The sequence below is a fragment of the Larus michahellis genome, chromosome 2, assembly GCF_964199755.1.
Source record: "Larus michahellis chromosome 2, bLarMic1.1, whole genome shotgun sequence".
Lineage (NCBI taxonomy): Eukaryota > Metazoa > Chordata > Aves > Charadriiformes > Laridae > Larus > Larus michahellis.
In genome coordinates, this window is record NC_133897.1 from 79,920,056 (window position 1) to 79,944,072 (window position 24,017).

The window sequence follows — 24,017 nt, forward strand, 5'->3', positions numbered from 1 at the left end:
ATACCAGTGAATATCATTTTTCCATAAGCCTCATTGATATATATTTTACAGATCCAAGAAAAAAAACATACTCTTACCTAGAAATATCCATGTAAGTCAGGCAATTAGGAACTGGATACACATCAAGGTGAACAAGTTCTAGGGGGGGAAAAAAATATATAAAACCAAAAGTGGAGATAAAGATTTGCACCTAAATGGCTGTTCCATAAGAGTTAGAGCTAACACCTACACAATTCAGGACAAGTCAGTAACGTAAAAAACTGAGGATCTGGACCTCTGTGAACTGAGTTTTGTTTCTTTATTATGTCTGAGTACATTTGCTATATTATGTTGTACTTGCTATGACAGACACTGCGTAACTGATCAGAATGGAGAAACTGGAGGATTGTAAAAATTTCATGAAAAATTCTCATTTTTCCATTTTTGTCCCAGAATTGTAACTTCAACTCCGCCACCCTCCAGAATAGTCAGTCGCAAACCTGTTCTACTTTTTTTCACTGGTCACTAATGGTACAGGCACAGGAAGGGAGACTCCCCGCTCTGGAACAGCAAGCTACAGAATACCCCTGCGTTCTCCAGGTCATGGCAAGATCCAGAGTATTTTTCAACACGCTACATGAGCGTTTGCATCCCTGTGGAGTTCCTGGTTGCCAGACAGCCTCACAGACCTTTCATAGTGTCTCAGCTACTGCTAGTGATGTTATATTTTGATTGCTTCAATAATATTTCATATCCTAAGGTTTTTAGGTAGCTAATGCTTAGCATTAAGGTTGAAACAAAACCAAAAGAAACAAAACCATTTAAGCCAACAAAAAATACACTAAAGTGAAACTGTAACAGGCATCATGGTTCCTTTAGAAGATGAGACTAGAACAAGGTGGCTGAGGGTGCAAAGAGAGGATAGCCAAGAGAAACTGCAAGACAAATAGGCAGTTGATTGCAAGATACAGGTCGACTTGGGTTCTCAGCTCACATTGCACAGCACATGCTCAGATTATGTTAACTTTTCTCAGCTACAAAGATCCTGGCATGAATATTTAATGAAGGCAAAGGCTTGGATATCACCAAGATGACAGCCTTTTAAAGGCAGTTTAGACTGATCATCAAATTCACAGCTCTCTGAGCTTGCATTTTGTTTATTCCATACCAAACTACTCTAAACAATAAAAATGGTGGTGAAAACTGAACATCTGAAGTCATCGCAGCTTCCAGAGACAGATCAAACAAATCCTATTCATAGAACACAGGAGTTATTCAACTGGAAAAGGCTGCTTAATTTTTATTATTGAATACAAATGAAGTTACTCATTATAGATTTCGTAGCTTTCTGGTCAGGGTAAGCAGCCAGAGGTAGTAGCAAAAACATGTATTATTTTCTTTTGTCTCGCAAACAGCCACTTGTTCAAACTTTCTCATCTCTGGGAAGAAGCAATAAATTCCTTATTTGTCTTAGTAAAGCACAACACATTAATACAACCCAAAAAACTGACAACTTCAAGACCCCCCCCATGCTGACAGAGAGATGAATTTCAACCAAAATTCTAAGTGTTTCAGAGTTTTGAGACCTCCAAATCAGTGTTATCTGAAAGTCACTTCTGAAGGTCAGAACTGCCAGTAGCATGACACAGCACATATGAAACCCTTTTAGCCAAGGGCCATGTCAAGAGCCTCCTGATTCCATGCACCACACTCCACAAGCATCCCACAGAAAACCCAGGTACGAAACCAGAAGTCAGATGACAACGCCACAGCTGCCCTGAAAATGCACTTACCATTCGAGGAAGCATACAGCGCTTTGAGAAAATATCCACTAATTTTGAGGGTTACCAGTTGATTCCGTTCACAGTGTAACACTTCAACGTTGTTAAAAACCATTGCATCCAGCTCCCCAAGTTTGTTGTCTCTGAGATCCAGCTGGGTCACATGATGTAGAAAATCTATTTCATTGGCCTCCAATCTCCTAATTGAATTCAATCTTGCAGACAAAAAAAGAGATTAAGTGTAGTTACATGGCAGGCTCCTGCTGACACACCAATGCTCACTCTACAATCAGTTGCACTGGATTAAAATAGCATGCCCCCAGGTTCTGATCAAGGTTGATTTTAAATATTTTCCCCTTTGTTATGGTATTTCAAAAGCAGGATGGATGCGCTCTGTTGTTTTATCCATTGTGACAAAGGAATGATGACACCAAGCTCTTTCCAAACTATTTTGAAAACTACTGATAAAAAGCTCTGCAAGAAGGTAAGTACTACTGTTATTGTGTCTATAAAAATAAAAGATGATCTGCCTGTTGTTTGTGCCAGACAGTTTGGAAAAGAACAAAACCTCTACAGTTCCTGCTGACCTATCATGAACATCTGCTGGAAAAGCCTGCCAGATACAAGCAACTTGCAGATATTGGAGTCCCTTGCCTTATTGAAAGGTCAAATTGAGATTTATGAATTCCCATATATTCACGTCTCGTGCCACCATGTTCCACAGCAAGCAAATTCAGAGACCTGAAAATGGGTGTTGAAAGAAAACAAAGCAAAAACTCAAGACAAGTGGGTCTGTCAGATAAAAAGAACAGGTTTTATCATATCTTCACTGCAGTGCATTGACGCTGCTAATACTCGACAACTTCCCCGAAGTTACAACTGAATGAGATTATCTGTAACCCAGCAATGCTTGAGACTGCAGAGTACTCCAAAGAGGTCAGTTTCAAATTGCCAGCTCTGAACAGAACACTAAAAACATTATAGTAACTTCTGCTGGCCCATTAAGCCTCCTTAGTGAGGATAAGGGCAAATACCTACCATTCTGCTGTTTCTCTTGCTTTCAAAGAGTTGCTATCTGTGTAACAGTCATATTTTCAGAATAGCTACGTTTTCCAGTTAAAAGAAAATGGGTAGTATGTCCCCTCCAACACCACAACCTACTTTTTCTGCTTTCAATTTACAAGCAGTGGTTCGTTCTGATTTCACTGAAGGAAAGCACTTCACTGTTCCGCAAGTACAGTTTACAAACACATTCGACATTTACTATTCCAGGTAGTGTTACAAAGAACGACTGTTCACTGCTCGCTGCAGAAGGGATGCAGCAGACAATGGAGGGCTGGAACTGCCCTGCTGGACCTCATGGCCAGCTCAGCCACAGCATCCCTATTCTGAGGCCAATCTATTTATATGCTGTTAACATGCATACAAACACACAGACATATTTTAACCCCACCATAAATTCTTCAGAATTCATCCATCTATTTTAGCTGTTTTCTTAACTTACGCTGACACTTCCTTGACTGCAAGGTCTGACAGCTACACAGCAGTATGGCACACTAAGTTTTGGTTGAACAGCTTAACTAAATGGTTCCAAAATTCATCATTATTTGGATGTCATCGTCCAGGCTCTGAACTGAGCCTTGCCCAGCTGATTGCAGATGCTGGCTTCCCCAAAGACTGTAAGAATACAGAACCACCTTAGATCAGAGCCATTTGTAATAAGGATTTGTTTAGACTCTGCTGAGGGCATCAATAAAATAATGTTACTCATGGTGGAACAGGCTTTTTAACATACCCAGAAGTTTTACAGTACTTATTTTTGTCCTTTCACCTTCATTGTTCTTCATCTCACACATCTGTAACATTTCAGAGAGAAGCTTTTTCGGTCAGGGACTATCATTTCTGTTGTAGCAACAGGAACTGCAGCAATCACCAGCGTCCCAGGCTCTGTTTTGTTTGATCTTTCGGTGTAAATATTAATTTCCCCCCAAACTCATTTTCCTATCTTTTGATCCTCCAAAACGCTACCTCTTCCTCAAAGAAGAGTGCTAAGTCACAGCAAGAGCTGTGAGTTACATAATTCCGCCAGAAACACGGTTCAGTGGACTAACACAAGAGATTTGTACCCAGGGGCTATTCTGACAGCCAAGGAGAAACCGTTTCAACACCAATAATTTAGACCCACACATTCTTCCCCTTTTCCAAATACCTACCTTAGATCCACATGTTTAATATGAGGCATCCTTTTTAACACCTGTAGGTTCAGGGTATCCATGCAGTTTCCTGACATGCAGAGCTTATCCATGGCAGTCAGCTTCTCCAGCACCCCTGGAATGTTGGTGAACTCATTGAAGGACAGACTCACGTAGCTGAGCTGATGCATATGCTCCAATTCATCAGGAAGGGACTGGAGAAAGTTGCCATCCAGCAAAAACGTCTGCAAGCTATTAAAAGCGGGGGAGGGGAAGGGAAAGTGAAGAAAGTGAGTGATCTGTTAAATCACATTTCCTTCCTATAAACACACAAATCTGCTGCAGTTACAGTGACATAAAATAAACAAAAGGGCAGAAGAAAAAAAAATGTTAAGGAATAATGCTTTAACATCTGCTACAGAAGGTATCGACCAAATTATTAAAAGTCTTGACAACTATGAAATGTGGGCTGTGTTAAGACAGTTGTATCGTATCTTCAGACATCTCCAGAACTGCGACTTGTGTGATGACTGAAGCACATAAGCAAGGAGGTTTAAAGATTTTCTTAACCGTGAAGGTGACCCCTGTGTCAACTGCTGCGGACTGGAAGAGCTTCGAGACACAAAGTGTGCTTCCCCTCCATCCGCAGCTCACAACTGCTTCCATACAGCTCTACGAGCCAGTCTGCTCTGACAAAACCCAGTAAATTTAAACTGTTTCTCATAGCAAGATTATGTACAGAGTCGTGAAACTGCTTGTTGCCTTTATTATCAGGCTGTGTACATTAAGTTTTAAGAAAGTACTTGCTTGTGCATCTCGCCTACAACTGCTGGAACACTTCTGAGGGCGTTGCAGGACACGTTGAGTTCAGTCAGGGTTGGGATACTGCAGACTGCCAGTGGGAAGTCTCCTAAATTATTATTGGAAAGGTTAAGGCTCTTCAACTTGGTGAATCTAAAATGAGATAAGAAAAAATAAAAATAAATAAAGGAGACAAGTAAGTGGAGTATAAACCACACCTTGCAATAATTAACAAAAGGTAAGTTTGGCTTATGTAAATACAAATCACATGCATTTTTAGTTTATGTACTCAGAACAACATGGGAAACTACTAGACACTCAAGACTTGCAAGAGTTCACTCATGTTAAGCAGGCATAGAGAAACAGGCCCTCCTGAAGAAATCGCTAAATATATTTTCCTATGAGAGTCATAAAAAACCTTTGTCAACTTTATGATATATGTCATTTCTTCTGTGCCATCTCATCCTGTACTAAAGCACTGCTATTTTTCTGAACGCATTTCTTGCTGGTATGACTACCCTAGTGACACAGGTTACAGAGCACGGGGAATTCTCAGCCTATTTGAACACTACATTTTTGTGGTGCAGCTCAGTTCATGTGAGTAGATACCTCCTTTCAACCAAAAATTCTCATTAGAATAGGCTGGTTGAATACAACTGGGTAACGTGCTGAATTAAAGCAGAATTTAGCAAGACTTCTGTAGTGACAGAAGCAAATTCTTTTGCTCTTGATTAAGTATGATGTCAAAGCTCGTCTACACGTCAAAATTTTGTCCTTGCCACAGAACTCTCACATCAGCCAACGAAGCAACTTGCATGTGCTTGCCTTATTAAAGATGACCAAGGCTGTTTGAACGAAAACCACAAGAAGCGGACAATCCAATTAGCCAGCCCGCATGTTCAGCAACATTATTATGGTTGCCTAACAACCACTGGGAGGTATGCCTAAAGGCAAGTAAAAGGATGAATGAAAAGATCTGTGTCAGATTCCGATAGATGGGAGGAAGTTTCTTTTCTGGTATGGTTTACACCAGGACATTTTATTTGGACTTAATTTTCCCTTTGTTAAGGCTCAAGTCCTTTATTTGCGCGAGCAAGCTTTTATATAACACAGCGAGGGAAACGAAACTGCACCTATGAACGCTGCTATTCCACGCGCAAGTCATCTCGGAGAGCATACGCCAGTGCATCCACAGCCTCCGCATCAGCCCAGCACATTCTTACCTCAAAGCACTACATCCTCCCAAACACAGATAGAAAACACATCCAAGTATTAAAAGGTTAAAGAATTTTAATACCAAAACGCTCTAAAAATCCTTACCACCTACTGCAATCCACTGGCACACACCTTTAGTATTGCCTAAATCAAAGTCATGTCACTGACTAAAACTCAACGTGAAAACATAAGTAGTGCCATTGTATTTCAATGGGGGTTGTAAGTGAAGTGTGGATTTTACCCCAAAAGACAGGCTGTAAACACACTTAAAGTTTACACAGGCTTGCAGCAAGCAAGGGAACGCTGTGCTCTCTATTGGTATTTTGGTGCAAAGATGGCAGAAAAAAAAATACGGAAAAATCATGGCCAGAGTTATCACAGATTTTGAACACCCTATGCCACGCTGGAGGCAGAAGAAGTTTGGAACATAGTTAGATGGAGACTAAACGAAATCTTGCAATCAAATTACTGCTGCAGGGAAAAAAATGCTACTGTGCAGAAACAATGACTAATGCATCTCTAGAGGGGGAACTGTAAAAAAAAAAAGGCGGCTAGGGTAAGCTAGCTGATGTTAATGAGGGCTGCTAGCCAGGAAAAAAAATAAAAAAAAATGCACATTTTAAACACTATACCTTCACGTTCCTCTGTTTTGAGAGAAAGGGCTTAAAAATCTTGAACCTAGAACTGAAATGCACAATCCTGCATTTATCCTGAAGATAATCGTAGATTTAGGCCGCAGATATACTGCCTTGAATTTTGGGTGATTCTGTGGTGGAACACCTGTCCCACATCTTCCTCAAAATCAACTGCAAATACAAACAAGAGTGCCCTAAGTAGTGGACTCCAGGGCCTTCAGAAATTACATTTTTTTTCAGTATTTAGGTAAGAGCAAAAATAGTAGAGAAGACACGAAGATTAAGTCAAAATAACTAAGCTGCTGAAGAAATATCACAATGCAACCATTCCAATTTTCAAGTTAACCATGAAAAAAGAATTAACTCATTTAATCATCAACACCAAGGCTACAGCCTTTATCTGTGCCACTCTGGAGTCTCAGAAGAACAGTCTCAGGGCTTTTGCCCACTAAACAACTGAAAACTACCATCTACTAAAAGACCCCAAGTACAATCTTGAGATAAAATTACAGAAGATGAAGCTAATACACGGAGGAAAGAGGAATGGGGCGGCGGGCAGTGGTGGTGGTGAAGGAAGCTAAGAAATACATTAATCAACTCCAATGCAGTGTTCAGCTTCAAGGCTTTCTACACATGTTCTTGTGTATAATTGTCCTACATCAAAGAGGAAAAAAAAAAATCACACCCCCCCCCCCAAATGTATCTGGATTACATCTCTACTACCCTAATGTATGTTTTAATGTGTGTTTATTAAGGGTCTTCTGTAAGTAATCTAATTACTAAAGGCATGAACTAAACTGATTAACAGGTCTATACAGCGTGTAAGGGAGGATGAGTAGTACATTCAGTATTGGATATACTCATACAGAAGCTGAAAATGCACACAGAAGTGTATGTCAAGTAATCCACAAAGGAGAGTTTATTGTTAAATCATATTTAAAGAAAAGCTGAAAGACAAGACACCATAAGCTTAGTTAAAGTTAAGAGATTAATTTAAGACAACTGGCACGTTCATTTACAAAATGCTAAAGTCGCATTTCTTCTCATGGAGCACTGTCAAGCACAGAACATTACTAAGCCAAACTAGCAGGCATTTACTCAAAGTTAAGATCTAAGCCTACTTCTCATCTTCGGCCACTCACTTCCCACTATCCACATCGCAAATGGCTTGGTGCACTTCCATTATGGAGCACTGCCATGCTGCACATTTAAATGCTGAACTTTTTATAGCACTTCTTATATCTAGAGAGATTTACAGTCAGTAGCACCAGTATCACTTGTAGCGTCAATATAAATAAGGCAGGAGAGAAGTATTTTGCAGATGCAACTTTTCTGTTGCTGCTGAGTTTGCAATGTTGGTCTTTAAATAGATTTCACAGAGCAACATCTTTGCTGTTTTCTCACACCCAAATATTTACTCCTACCAGAAGCAGGAGCACACATTAATGCTGCCCCCATGGCATTGCTAGAAAGAAGAAAAGGCACAACATTGCTCGTTTGAGGCATGACAGTGTAATTACCTCATATCAAGTCCATACATATGCTTTCCTTCCTTTTCTCCCTCCTTCCCTGGTTCTAGACCTTGTCATCTGTTAAAAAAGTCAACCTGAAGAACAGCATCTCTCAACACACTACGTTCAGTTAGCTTACTAAGCTTTCTATTGTAATGACCAATATATAAACACTCACTTCTCTGACCAAAAATAGTTTTACTTTAAGCTAGAGCAAAATGTTGACGTTGTCAACCCTTGGGTTTAAACATGCAACATGACTGAACACTAATTGCCATAATTGAGCCCAAAAATGCCCACTTACTTAATTCTGAAGCTGCCACTTCAGGAGTGGTTTTAGTTTGACATACGCAAAACGAGGAGAGGGACAAACAAGAGAAGTTTGTATCACAGCAAAGCAATGAGCTGACACGCTAATTTCAAATTCAGGTCTACCCGATGTGCACAGCAGAGGAATTTCCATTACAAAGTACAGCATTTGTATTCCACTATGTTTGGAGGGGAAGGAATACTGTATTTGAAATGGCCATACACTGTAATTGAAATGCAGCCATAACAGACTTGTCTGACAAAACCAGTCTTGCCCTACACTTACTAAAAGCAATTAAAAAGCAGTATTTTGCTACACCCAAAACAGAAGACGTGCTTAATAAGGGACTCAGTTTAAGGATCCCCAGTACTATCTCCAGTATTTGGGCTGTTGCATGCCTATGCTATGGTTGCAGTTGAACATCGTTTCAAGGAGCAGCACAGCTGTCCCCCAGCTTCAGCACCATTTCCGAGCAGATTGATGACACTTGCCTAGCAGCACTGTGGCAAGTGTTGGAACTGAACTACAACTTGCCACCTTCATGAACGTCTGCTACTTTGGTGCTTGCTTAATCATGAAGAGAATTTCCATATAAACCTGACACACCAATTTCCTCCTTGGAAATAAAAGGTCCAATTTACTGCTTTTTTGCAGTTGCGTCAGATTCCCCATCCATAGCCTTATTGCCTAAGGGCGCAGCTAGCCTAGCGCCAGAAACACTGTCATAGCATTTCCCTTCCCAGAAGGGTGTCATTGTAAAAGCCTTAAATTAGTTAAGACAATTAAAATGAACTATTCCAGCCCTCTTGCCCCGCTAAATTTGTTGAGCCGAATAGAGGTAGACTGTTTCTGCAAGAGCTAGTGATATTCATTTGGATGCTGCAGGTTTCCTTCACGGTTTTACCTAACTGAGGTCACGAGTAGCCCTCCCCAGCTTGGGCACAGAAGAGTTTTCAATAGATAATACAGAAAGGAGGATGGAGGAGCTCTGCTGGTGTTTTCCACTCTGTTGGTCTGGAAAAGGCTCCTGCTCATCCAGATACCAAGTAGCTCACATCATACCACCCAAAAACAAATGGAGAAAAATCATGTCAGATAAGAGGGTAATACAGTTTGAGGGCAAAGATTGATTCTGGTCAAGTCAGAAGAAACTAGAACAAATTCACCCATTATCAATTTCTCCATTAGCTGAATGAATAAATGAAAACATAGTTTTTTCTGAATTTTTATTTCCTTCTTCGTTTCTTAAACCACATGGGAAAAAAAAAAGAAAAAAGAAAGAAAAAAGCAGACTGAGAGCAGCGATTTTGGCATTTTTGCCACCCTTTATGCCAACATACCAGAAACAGTCATCCTAGTCTTTCTCTCCTCTACTCACATTTAAAACTATATAAGGCACAACAATTCTGGCATACAGACTTGAGTCTGTATGCCAAAATTAATTGCTAGATTGTATTAAAAAAAAAAAGGATGAAAACAGACTGCACTGCACAAAAGGGAATAACCTTAAATCTAGGCAGTTATTTTTCAAAATATACAAGTAATCACTGATGTTAAGTCAAATTCAGACTACCTCCAAACTTAAAACAACAATAAAGCTTTTAATTCTATTACATAGTTGATAAGATGACCATACAGAAAAAAAATAACCCCAAATTTATGTTTTGTTAGTAGAAATAATCTTAACCTACATTGCTGTACTTCGCAGTTCTCAATTTCTGCACATTCCTAGCATATGCTGTTTCATTAGGGGGGAAAGACTATCCTCAGAGAAAGAACAAAATTCCTAGAAAAAGTGAAAATATATTCTCCTATATCGGAAATTTATATTTGGAATACAAAAGCATTAGCTAGGGACGGGCTTCCAAATTGAAACATGTTTAAATACATGAAAAGAAAATCCTTACTCAGAAAGCAATAGACAAGTAAATTGGAATAGGCTGATACACAATGACTGGATTCCATAAATACGTTCACTACTTTTTGAAGCATTATTTGGAAGAGATACTGCTGTACTTAGCCTAATAGTTCCGCTAAACTGAATCCAATTAATAACTGCATTTTCTAGTTTCAGACCACACTATTTTTAAATATGCTATTTTTTAGCTTATTTCTTAGTGCCATCTATTTTTCTCCTACCACTATTCAGGATTTCACTGTTCCAATTTAAACAATCCAAAAAATCCAATGTGTTTCAGGCATTAAACCAATTTTGCAATCTTCCCCCACTTAGTCACTTTTGCAATTTATTTTTCTTTAACCAAATGTTACTGATTTTTGCCAAGTATTCACATGAGGGTACTTTCTTGAGTTCAGAAAGGTACACACGAGCTATGTAAAACACAACCACCCATGAAGATTTGGAAAGATGCACTAACAAAACCAAACTCTTCCTTCAGTGTCTGTACAAGCTGAATAAAACAAAAGCAGTGAAGTGACATAAACAACATATTCCAAGTGTAATCTTTAGTATTATTTAAATAGCAAAAAAGTGTTCCAAGGCTACAGAGCTGAGAAAATAAATGTAGCACCACAATACAGCAAACACTGGATGGAGTTTGTCACTAGTAAACCTCTGGTTGTCAGTGTCACACCAACAACTTCTTGCCCTACTGCTTAGATGGCTACGCTTCAGTCTTTGGCTTCAAGTGAAAAGAGGAGAAATGAGTATAAAAGTAAGGTTCCCTAGCTCTGAGACCATCAGAGTGTGAGAGAAAGGTTCCAGCATCTTGCCACACTGTGGAGCATGCAACGGCACTCCATTCCTTGTGGTAGCATACTCCCTGCATTAGCTGGATTCATTAAATAACTTTCCAGAAGAGCATCCTAAAAACAAACAAAAAACCCCTCCACCCCCAAAAAGGAGAAAGCTCAAATCTTTTCCAGTGCATCTACTGGCAGTGCCCCGTGGGGCCTGGCAAGGAGGAAGATGTATATTTGACATGTCATTAATCCATCTGACTTTCTTCTCTAACCTCTATTTCATACACTAAAAATAATAATCACAAGGAGCACTTCAATGCACTTTGAGACCAACCAAGTGACAGGCTGGAGACTTTCTTCCCTGCTCCTCAATCTCCAGGGCCTCCAGGCCAAGCCAGGACCAAACTACATCTCACCCCGACTTCTAGCAAGCTTGTCTGCTGGGTTCACACCAGTTGGGTCGCTAATACTGTTCTCCTCCCTTGTTGTCTGGGAACCTAAGTGTCCTCTGAGCAATGACTGCATTTCAAATTACCTACTTACTGCACAATGGATTTGTAAGGAGGGCTTAGCTTGAGGACCCCCCAAATTCTGGGTCTTCAGATAAAAACAGCTATCCTACAGATGAAAGCAGCAAGGGATTTCAGAAACTCTTGCATCAATATCTGAGAGTCCTCTAGCCTTCTTATACTCTACAGATGCAACTTCAAGTTACTGCCACTGTCCCAGAAGAGTTTCAGCTGAGATGCCAGAGATGACAGCTAATTTCTAAAGAGGCTCTGGGAGAGAAAAGATACCACCTGGTCTTAAGATAAAAATCCATATAATCACTGTTAATAATTAACAACCACAATCAGAATAACAACTTGTTCCTCAGATAAAATTGGCAAGCATCATTTTGTTTATCGTTAAAACAAACTTTGTGGCTTATTACATCCCCCCTTTCTTTCTCCTTTTTTTTTTAAAAAATTCCTAACAGGCTTATATTAGAAATCTACATACTGACAACTTACTTTTCAATATTAACAAGCAAACAGTATTCTCGATGCCAACAGTTTTTCCAACAGCACTGACTGAAACAATTACCTATAAATATAAAGCGAGCTTAGCCCACTGAAGCAGAGCAACAGTAAATAAAGACTATGGTTTATTCATTTGCTTCATCCTAGAGCAATAGTACTCTGTGAAACTAGTAAGCCTGAACTCATTTGCATTTCAGAACAAGAGCTGTTAAGTTGCATTGTAGATAAGGGGAAAGTGAAGTTTAGGAACACAATGTACATATAAACGTCAACTTTAAGGTTAAAAAAACCAACCAACATTACGAGAGTGTAAACAATAAAATCTGTGATAAGACAACAGAATGTCTTCAATCAACTCCATCTGCAGTACACAGGAGCTAAACCACCAAAGGCTTAAAGGCAAATTCTGACTCAATGGGGATATTATCACAAGACACGTCAGCTGCTTCTAATACTGCAACCGCTGGACAATATTTCAACTTGGGAATCTCCTCTCTCCCCCAAAAGAAAAACACCCTTCCCTATAATTTTAAAAAAGCTACTGTAAGGTAGAACAAGTACCAATATTTGCTATGTTTTTTTCAACAGAAATTAATTTTCAGACTGCCTACTTTTTTTATACATAGTATGAAATATGCATTCCCTGCTAAGTAGGAAAAAAATTACAGGTAGCTGTATATACCTTTCAACATTCAGACAGTTCAGTTACAGAAGTTCACAGCTGCAGAGTATCTTCAGCAACAGAACTTAAAGTCTGACTGGACAGTAAATCGAGTGAAAGTGTAGCTACCAGGAAAAGAAAAGTGCATCTACACCTCTGTAAACATTCACATGCTACCAGTAATTTAGTTCCCGAGATGGAGATTTTTCACTTATGCCATGTATGGAGCAGGACTAAGTATTTTATTCAGAAGTGCAGTAGATTACATTCTTTTAACAACTGAAAGAAGTAACTGCATAAACAAAAGTAGGAATTCTTGTTTTTTTCCCAATCCATTCCTGACTGTACCTGCCAAGTCAGTGCATATGTCAGCATCTCATTACCATGATGCAGCTGCTTGTATGTCTACTCAATGGGTAGCTGAAAAGTTGGTATTTTCTTCTGTCTTTGACATACCTCTTGTTTTGAAATTCAGCATTCATGAGCATTTGTTAAAATACCACCTAAAGTGATTTCTTAAAAGGAACCAACAGCACCAAGAGCTGCTTAATAGCAAGACAAATATTCCTAGACTGCCTTGCTAACCAGATTTTAATTGAAAATTGTACCAGGAACGCCAATGCATTTTGTTCACAAGGCCCAAGCACATGGTTATTTTGGAGCCTTAAATACTTCTGGGCTTGATTCACTGGTGCTGTGCCCTGTGTGCGGCTGCAATTTAGCAAATGAGAATTTGGTATAAAAGCCAACAGTACCAAGTCAGAACAGCAGAGATTTTGTATTTGCTCTGCAGTGGTTTGAAAGAACATGGTTGAACAAAAAAAGACTTTTGGTTTATCCAGTCAAGTTTTACCTTGTGTAACCCCCAAAAGATCTGAAAATGGTTTTGTGAAATTGGATTAAAAAGAAAAAAAAAAAAAAGGCTGAGCTTCCCTTACTTTGCACGTGCTTTCATACTGGGATTTACTAATAATTTCAAGATACAGTGTTCCCTTCTTGCTAGATACTTGTGTATTTACTCACTACAGAAAAGCAGACTTACAGAGGTTGAACTGGCTCAAAGCTTTTTGGCAGCACAAGTAAAACTCAAGTTTTCCCACCCTAAGGAGAAGCCAGCACTGTGTTTCTTCGGGCAGGAAGGAGCACAGCTTGGGAAGGCGCTCCAGGGCCAGGCTCGTGCTTTTGCTGCTATTGGGAGGCAAGAGATAACCGATGGGGCACTGCTCTTCCTATCCCTCAGCAGGAACTACCACCTCACACAGCCCTGTCCACTGGCACAGCAATAGGAACAGCTACAGCAGCTTTCAGCTACTCACTGCCTGGGTGATGCCACCTGTCCTGGCTGAAGATAAGGCTGGAGGACATCAGCAGTGGCACAGGCAAGATCAGTGCAAAGGGGAAGGAGTTCATGATGCACTGGCTCTGAGTCACTGAAACAGTGCCATGTAACCTTCCTAATCATTCGTTTTGCTCCAGAAGTTCACAGACCTTCCCCTGTGCCTTCTTGACAAGCTCAAAACAATGGAGGCAGAGCAGACTGTTATTCACTGACAGAATAGGACCAGCTCTCAGAAGAACAAGACACTTAATGAGTTTTGCACTACCCTTTTGCACTTCTCCAGATTTTCCTGATGCAGAATCTCAGAAAACAGGAGAGTTTTATTCGGTCACCCGAACTCTTTAACACTTGCATGTTCAGGCTCACAATGGCAAGAAAAATTTTAACAGTTTAACAACTTTCAGCAAGACTCTTCAACTGTTCCTACAATTGCAGTACAAAGAGAACATTAAACAGACAAACATTGCCTATCACGTTATTTATAAATGCTTTCTAATCCCAAAGAAAATTAGCTGTATGGACAAAATACAATCAAGTATCTCCTGTACACTTTCTGATATTTAAAAAGGAAGAATGATAGTAATTCATTAAAATTAAGACATTCATTATTTGTCCATGTTTATCACCTAACTTATGCTAAAATTCCACTTGCTATCTGGAGACCTATACGACATTCACAGAACATTTAATCCAGTATTCTTCTCCAGACTGTGTTCATAAGCTCTTGGAATCACTGCCTGCTTTATTTGTGAAGCAGGCCTACTGGGTTCATTCATCTTTCATTATGCCAAATTTTTTGTTTTTCCAGAACAAAATTGGAATTATATAAAAATACAACAGCCTGTGTAATCCATCTTGTATTTTTCTGTTGTTTTTCAAAGAGGAGGGGATTTAGAAATGTGGTTTAAAACATTTCATTTGAAGAGGACCATCCACAAATATAATCCTGAGGTACTCTACGATTCACAGTTTTATATTCAGTATGGAAACATTCATCTTTCTGAATACAGAAAGCCTGCTGATTCCACAGGACGCATACGTTAAATCATTCAGATCACAGATCGTGCTGCTGTCTACCCGTTTTGTTACATTCTTGGATGAGCTGCAATGGAAAGAACAACTGGAAGGTCATAGTTACTAGGAAGGAACAATTAGGGTTGAGTAGAGTAGAAAGAGGACAGGAATCAGGCTGAATTTATTAAATCAGGGCCTTCTTTGCTTGGGAAGTAACAAAAAACTAACTAAAGTCACAGTACTGTTCCTTCCTAGAATGCATCCCTTCGATGAGCAGCTCACTAACTCATATTGACTCACACGAGTCAAAGACTGAAGAGTTACAGTCTGGCCTCAGTAGGTAGATAAAACCAACACATTCTGAAAACTGCATTTTGGGTTGAAATTAGCCTTCTATTTACAAGAAAACCATTAAGTTTCTCATGAAAGCTACTATGTTTCTAACACACAGAGTTAACTAATTGCTGAAGCGTTACAGCCAGGCCAATCCTCCACAAGAGGAGGAGTAATTTTTTAGGAAAGTTCCTGCAGACCAGTGGTCACTTGGCTCCAAGGGCAGAGGACAACCAGTAGAACCATATCACTTTACCTTTGTAATTCACTAAGCGCTCTACTTGTGGATGGGCTGGGGTTTAGCCTCAGGAAGTTCTGCTTTAAATTGAGATGAGTGAGGTCTTGGCTATAAAACAGGTTGGCAGGCAGGTGCTCCAGGCTGCAGCATGAAAGATCCACTGAGCTTATGCGCTGTGATGCAACCTGGAAGTCAAAAGGTACACCAATATGTTAATACTGTAATAAACCAAAAACATTTCCTTCACCCCTACTAGCACAAGATAAACTGCTTTTAAGCACAGCAGAAGTCAGTATTGGCATATATAGCTGATCTAACACGGTTTACATCATTGCTGCAAGTAATGCATGATCTCTTGCTTTGCCTCAGTGCTACAACCAAGTCCACAGATAGCTAGCAGGGGGAAAAGTGCAAAGGTTTGTCAAACTAGTAAGTGAAATGGATTCATTTTCATCACTGAAGTGATGTGATACCCTATGACCAGAAAAAAAAGGGTCAGAGATTTGACATAAACAGCAGCAAAACCACAGCACTCTTCAAGAAGGAAATCTTAAAGGCTCAGGAGCAGGCTGTCCCCAAGTGTCGCAAGTCTAAAGGGCAGGGAAAATGGCCAGCCTGGATGAATAAGGAACTTCGCATGGGACTTAGGAATAAAAGGAGGGTTTACCACCTTTGGAAGAAGGGACAGGCAACTCGGGAGAAGTACAGAGATCTTGTTAGGTTATACAGAGAGAAAATTAGGAAGGCAAAAGCCCAGCTGGAGCTCAACTTGGCCACTAACATCAAGGACAACAAAAAAAAGTTTTTATAAATAAATCAACAAAGAAAGAGACAGGGAAAATCTCCATCCCTTACTGGATGCAGGGGGGAAAGTTGCAACCAAGGACAAGGAGAAGGCTGAGATACTTAATGCCTTCTTTGCCTCCGTCTTCAGTACTCAGACCAGCTATCCCCAGGGTGTTCAGCCTCCTGAGCTGGAAGATAAGGATGGAGAGCAGAACAACCCACCCATAATCCAGGAGGAAGTAGTCAATGATCTGCTTCTGCACCTAGACGCACATAAGTCTACGGGGCCGGATGGGATTCACCCAAGAGTACTCAGGGAGCTGGCGGGAGAGCTCACCAAGCCTCTCTCCATCATTTATCAACAATCCTGGTCAACAGGGCAGGTACCAGATGACTGGAGGGTGGCTAATGTGATGCCCATCTACAAGAAGGGTCGGAAGGAGGATCTGGGGAACTACAGGCCTGTCAGCCTGACCTCGGTACCAGGGAAGATCATGGAGAGGATCATCTCGAGTGAGCTCTCACAGCAAGTGCAGGGTGGCCAAGGGATCAGGGCCAGCCAGCATGGGTTCAGGAAAGGGAGGTCCTGCTCAACCAACCTGATCTCTTTCTATGACCATGTGTCCCGCCTTCTGGATGCAGGGAAGGCTGTGGACGTTGTCTGTCTGGACTTTGGTAAGGCCTTTGACACCGTCCCCCACAGCATTCTCCTGGAGAAGCTGGCGAATCATGGCATAGACAAGTGTACTCTTTGCTGGGTAAAAAACGGGCTGTATGGCAATGCCCAGAGAGTTGTGATTAATGGGGTGAAGTCTTCTTGGCAGCCCGTCACCAGTGGTGTCCCTCACGGCTCAGTTTTGGGCCCAGTTTTGTCTAATATCTTTATCAATGATCTGGATGAGGGGATTGAGTGCACCCTCAGTAAGTTTGCAGATGACACCAAACTAGGTGGGAGTGTTGATCTGCTTGAGGGCAGGAAGGCTCTACAGAGGGACCTGGACAGGCTGGACCGATGGGCCAAGGCCAGCTGTATGAGGTTTAATAAGGCCAAGTGCTGGGTCCTGCATTTCAGTCACAACAACCCCACGCAGCGCTACAGGCTTGGGGAAGAGTAGCTGGAAAGCTGCCCGGCAGAAAAGGACCTGGGGGTGCTGGTGGACGGCCAGCTTAACATGATCCAGCAGTGTGCCCAGGTGGCCAAGAAGGCCAACAGCATTCTGGCTTGTATCAGGAATAGCGTGGCCAGCAGGAGCAGGGAAGTGATGGTGCCTCTGTACTCGGCACTGGTGAGGCCTCACCTCGAGTACTGTGTTCAGTTCTGGGCCCCTCTGTACAGGAGGGACATTGAAGTGCTGGAGCGTGTCCAGAGGAGAGCTACCAAGCTGGTGAGGGGTCTGGAGACCAAGTCATATGAGGAGAGGCTGAGGGAGCTGGGCATGTTTAGTTTGGAGAAGAGGAGGCTGAGGGGAGACCTCATGGCCCTCTACAACTACCTGAAAGGAGGGTGTAGAGAGGTGGGTGTTGGCCTCTTCTCCCAAGTAAATAATGACAGGACCAGAGGAAATGGTCTGAAGTTGCGGCAGGGGAGGTTTAGATTAGATATTAGGAAGAATTACTTTACTGAAAGAGTGGTCAGGCACTGGAACAGGCTGCCCAGGGAGGTGGTTGAGTCACCATCCCTAGGGGTATTTAAGAAACATGTAGATTTGGCACTTCAGGGCCTGCTCTAGTGACAGAGACTGTAGGGGGGATTTTTTTGTGTGTATGGTTGGACTCAATGATCTCAAAGGTCCTTTCCAACCATGAAAAAAAAAAAAAAAAAAGAAAAAGTCTTCTATACCACTGCATGACTGGTCAGTATACCCAAGTGAGTGGAGGTGAGGGGATAACAGTCACCCCCCTGCCTCGGTTTCAAGGGTCAAAAGCAGGTATTAAATGGCAGAAGAAAGAGTTTTCCCATTTATATCTTAATGGAGAAAAAACATCACAGCAGCAGCAGCAAAGCACCAAGCAATCATCTCTTCTCAATGGATTAGAAAACTGTCCAAGAATCATAAAAATGTGACAAAACCAAAACTGAGATCTGGGGTTTTAACATTGTTTTCTAGAAAGAGGAAGGTAAAACAAACACAGCCTTAGAGGCTAAAGAAATCACACCACCTAGCACTACATATAGCTAGCATCATTCCACTACAGGCAACAAATTTAAGTAACAGAAACTCTGCCCCATACCACATCTCTAGCATACAGTTGCGTGAACAGCATCCTGCTGCTTTACTTATTTATTAGCCATTATTTGGATACAAAAACACAAAAACAGCACGGCAGTCTAGAAGTCTTATATTTTCTGTCCAACGCTATTAAATGTATCTTTTCATTATGTAGAGTCGTGGAGCTAGCTACATGACAAAGCACCACCACACAGTAGGACAAGGCAGTGTGCATTGTGGGCAGGAAGGAGGGGTCAAACGCTAGAAGAATGAGATGCGTATTTGGAGCAGGCACGGCTTAGATCAAAGGAGGAGAAGCCAAGAATTTCACCACCATTTTAGACTTCTGGGACTGCACAAACATTGCTCAAATGGTTACATGTTCTGTTACTGCAAGAGAAGCAATCATTTCATTCTGTTATTGGCACTTTTACTGGCCTCACATGCTAGGATTCTGGAGGTACAAACACCACATCTAAGGGACAAAAGGAAAACCCCAACAACTCATAATCAATGCCCAGTAACAGTCGCTAAAAGCTTCCGAACATCAATGAAGGAGACACCACCCAGACTTCTGGGCAGACATACAGCTCTTACCATAAAGTACCCTGAACTTTGAGACATCAGGTTTTGCTGGTGTAAGTGAAGTAGCTTGCCACTGAAAAGAAGGCCAAGGAGTTTTTTCTTCCTTTTTTCCTCCCCAATGCAAGCCACACAGGCCTCAGGATAATGGTCTCTATTATAAACACACAGCCATAAGCTTTGAGAGGAACAGACGGTGCAGTGTTTTTCTCTGATGTGACTGTTAATAATCCAGTCCTCCCACATCCATCAAAACGCTTAAATTTTTGTTACTCAATTAGCTCAGTCCTTTTGTTACTGTAGCTACTATTTTTCTTCCCCTCGTAGTATTGGACAAAAATTATTCATAGGCTATTCTGAGCAGTTATTTCTGAAAGCTAGGTATTCAGTCTGTTTATGGTGCTAGAACCTGCCCAGTACAGTACAGTTCTCATCACACTGAAAACAGAAGAGATGAAAAAGCGCTGACACCTATTAAATTAAAAGGGAGAATGTATAATTTCAGGTGTGATGCTTACATACACTGTTACTCCAACTACTTGTTTGGAATGCGATATGAAAAATAAGCAACACAGCAGTGCTTAGCAAGGCACGTTACTCTAAAAATATCTGAGAGTGTGAACCATGATAAAGCAGACAAACAAATCCAAATTCTGCTAATCTCAAAAAAGCGTGCAAATTCTTTCTTAAAATCATCAAGCCCTGTGAAAAAAAATCTAGTTAAAAGCAATTTTGTTTTTACAAGTTGTATGTTCTGGTTATTGTTTGTTTGCTGTTTGGTTTGTTTTTTTTTGTTTTGTTTTTTTTTTTTTTTGTTTGTTTGTTTGTTTTTTTGTTTTTTTTTTTTTTTAAAGGAATCACTTTGTTATACGAAGAATTTAGTTAAGATTTTCACGCAATTAACATATACTGAACGATGCCTCTACCAGAGAGATAACTGTAAAAGTTAAAACTACATTTTAAAAGGTGTTAAGTCTGGAATCAACTGTAATTTTATCAGTCTTTTTCGTTAGCAAAACAGTACTCTAAGAATTAACTTCTGAATTGTTACAAGGAATACTCATATAAACACAGTTTTTCTCACAGGCATGGATAAAGACTTTTCTATTTGCATTGATCAATACTGTTCTGTAATAAATTCCTAGAGAACAGAGGAACAAGATGAAAAACAAAGAAGAGTGACAAAGGAGAACAATCTCTCAACAATACTTTCTTTGGTTCACCAGAAACTTTCACCAGTTGTTTTGAAGTTGAGTATTGAAATTATGAAATGATATTGTTCCCAAATCAAACACTAAAGCAATATTTTAGTCTTGTAATCGTGTTCAATTGGCTGAAATGCAGTAAGACTGCACGTGTGTGTTTGCTGTTGTTTATTAAGAGCAAAGCATTTTTCTAAGAGATGATACCGTTTTTAATAACACACTGGGTTTTCTTGACTCACTGTGGGGAATCACTGCAGAGATAAGCTGATAAAGGGTAAGAAAACGCTGACTGGAATATCCCTCACAGTCAAATAAAAAGCATTCAGAGGAAGGGTCATTATCTGCAGAAAGTAGGGTTTCCACTGGAAGTAAAAAAAACAAACAAACAAAAAACCAAACCCAAGACATTCTGCTGTAAATAAATACCCCAACAAGTTATCTAGGTTGGGTTCAACAGACCCATGCTCCAACAAAAACAGTGAAGAGAATCAGTGTGGTAGCAATGCTAGAGGGAAAGGCTTTCTAGATACATGTGGAAACTGCATCAAGCGCTCATTATGGCTTCTTTGGTGTTTTCTTTTGGAAAACTTAAAAGTGTAACTGTTTTATATGCTTCACATACATATATAAAAATAAAAACACAAGCAGCACAGTTTATGATTCCCCAGGCAGAAGAAGCTGTTGCCTTGACCAAACCCTTTGCAATGTCTTCTCATCATACCCTAAACTGCATACATCCTTAACGCTTGTTTTCACATGAAACCCCTATTTCCAGTACTAGTAACATGGGGGATGCAGCTGGGGCAATGACCTTCTTGAAAGATGGTGTATGATACCCTGTCTTTGCCAGCGATGCAACAGTTTAACTGCATGGTAGCTCAAACACATAACAAAATCTTGTACCTTTTTGAAGTCCACTTTTCAGTTGGGATTTTTAATCGTCACAAATATAAAGAAGCAAGATGAAACATGCAGCTTTCTCCATTCCCTGGATATGATTTTTAAACACTTTGTGGACAATCATTGTATTGCAATGTCTCCCATTGTAATACTAGAGAAGCAGTAATGGGGTAAGGCCAAATTCAACTTCGTCTGTCAAAGAGCAAAGTCCAACGGAAGACTTTTTTTCCAGTTCCTGTTGCAACCTCAGTTATGCAGCCCTGGCCTACAGTGTTTTAAGTTCTGTGGGTTTTTTCCCAGCCTCCATGTGAGTACGGCATACTGAAGTGCAGTTTCAAAGAAGTGGCATACAACTATAGCACATGTACTACAAAGGGCCCTGGATCTACACACTGCAAACACCAAAAAGCTGTCATTGTGCTTTTAATTTTCCCCCAGAACAATAAAATGTAGCTTTATTCTGTGAATACCACCACAAATAATACTGCCACAGAGCTCTCTCACTCCCTCGGGCAGTACAACTTCTGCTACTCCCCACCTAAGAGCTGCACACATGACAAAAAACTATGAGTCTCCCCAATATGAAAACCTGCTTTTAAACATGTGTTAGTTGTGCCGCAATAGTACTTACAAGTATAAACAGCAATTCACAAAAGCCAGCAGTACCTTGAATAAGAAAGGTTTCGCCACGGTGTTTCAATTTTAATTTTTTATTATTGTTTTTAAAAAGGAAGCAGTATTTCAAGACTGGTGAAAGTATGACATGGGTTCACTGTAAATCTTTAGCAGCTGGCAATAAAAAAAACCCAGAAAAACACTTGTATCAACCAATATTCTTGCCTCTTCTTGCTACACAGGGCTAAAAAACACTTTGCTTTGTCCATCAGTATAATGCCGCCTCTGTCACCCAGCTACGCAACAAGACTGATCACCGTCTTTGTTTTAAAGCCTTGGCTATACTACAAAAATGATCTGTTGCTGACAATGGATGTCAGCAATGGACACAGCTGAATCCAGCTGTATGGACAAACACGCGCGTTGTTTACACAAGGACATCTTTTGGTGTGACCTGTGGTGTGAATTTAAACCAACGTAATTATGTCTTTTTCCTGTTTACCCTCATCCCATTCCCTATAGCTCTATTCAGATAAGAAATTACTATTTAGGACTTCAACAGAAGACAATTAAAATAACTAAACAGCCCACATTGTACAGGCAGCCAAATCCCCAGTCTGTTTAAACTGAGTTGACAATGTTAAATTACACCTGCTGTAGACATGCTAATGCAAAGGCAGCATAATTTTTCTCCCTTAGGATTTGCTTTTAAACAGTTCGATATTCATCACATCCCACCAATGCCTGCATAAGGCTTAACTAGCCAGCTTGAAATACCTAAACTAACTGCTTAGAGCAAACAGGTTCTCCTCACCTCAGAACTAACCTCACTTCAAATCCTAATCCTCCTTTCTATTCGAACATCAAAGCCCCGCTCAGCAGAGGCCTCCCTCCTGTGAACTCCACAGCCAGGAAATACATCGGTGTCCTCAGCCACAGCCAAGAGCTGAGGAAATGCTCAGACTGGTAAACAAGCAAACGCCAAAAACCTTAATGAAAGAGGTGAAAAAAGAAATAAAAAGGTTTTCTTTTTCTTTAAAGCCACATATTTTCATTTTTAAATGACAGCTTTTAAAATGGGTGCAGTCCAAATGGTGAAAAGGTAATGGCTTTTCTGGCCTCTCCTTTTGTTTTCTTTCAAAAGTTAAATTAGATCCACCCTAACTCAAGCTAAGGGCCTTGCAAAGAAAAGTAAAACTCAGCAGAGGCTTGAAAGCACATCACTGTTTCACAAACCGAACAGGCAATGCCATAGGTAAGAGCTGTAATTGCCTACTAAGACGAAGTGCAGGAGCCTGGTACAAACACCTTATGCCAGCAAGACTCGGGGCCACAAAGATTATTTGACTTGTCCTGTCTCTCCTCCTCTTAGCTCTGAACAAAGATTTATAGAGCATGCAGAAATAGCTCACCTCTACCTTTGGCCCTTACTTTGCTGAAAACAGCAGTAGCAAATGTGTCTGGGGAGGGGGAAATGTGGAGGTAATAATGCATAAGTTGCGCTCCTTTACCCTTAATGATAGGAATAATTTCATAGATGTGAAAGTCAGTGCCCCAGGTTTAGCATCAAGCTCTTGAAAGTGAGATCTTGTCCAAAAAAAAGGTGACATTCGTCACAAGTCATTTGGAAATGTTTGGTATTATCTGAAGTCACTACCAGAATATGAGTATTTTTGCTGCTCCAGGGAACAAATGTGCTTTTCTTCTAGAGATCAGGTACTGGTATCAATACTACACAGGGAGTGACATCAACACTGTTACCTTGGTGGTAGTCACGCTGGGATGTTCACACTGGTAAGATCCCTGCAAGGACAAGGCTTAAGATGCAACCTGCAGCTAAGGGCCAGTAATTAGCTGTAGCATTAAGCTACTTATAATTCAGACATGTGAATCTCCATTTGGTGGAGCAAGGAATATTAATATCCTTAAAACAGCTTGACTGAAAACAATTAATCTGTAAATATTGCAAAACAGGTGATAGTCTC

At 40.5% G+C, this 24,017-nt stretch overlaps 1 protein-coding gene across 1 annotated transcript in view; it reads right to left on the minus strand.

Moving 5' to 3' along the window:
- The window catches only part of PHLPP1 (PH domain and leucine rich repeat protein phosphatase 1), a 141,184-nt gene that overhangs the window by 31,903 nt on the left and 85,264 nt on the right, over positions 1–24,017 (minus strand). Inside the window, exons 4-8 of the mRNA XM_074576106.1 lie at positions 15,753–15,919; positions 4,760–4,906; positions 3,974–4,204; positions 1,773–1,975; positions 78–138 (exon numbers count right to left, since the gene is read on the minus strand). Coding sequence (XP_074432207.1) covers positions 78–138; positions 1,773–1,975; positions 3,974–4,204; positions 4,760–4,906; positions 15,753–15,919 — 809 coding nt within the window. The remainder of the gene's footprint in view (positions 1–77; positions 139–1,772; positions 1,976–3,973; positions 4,205–4,759; positions 4,907–15,752; positions 15,920–24,017) is intronic.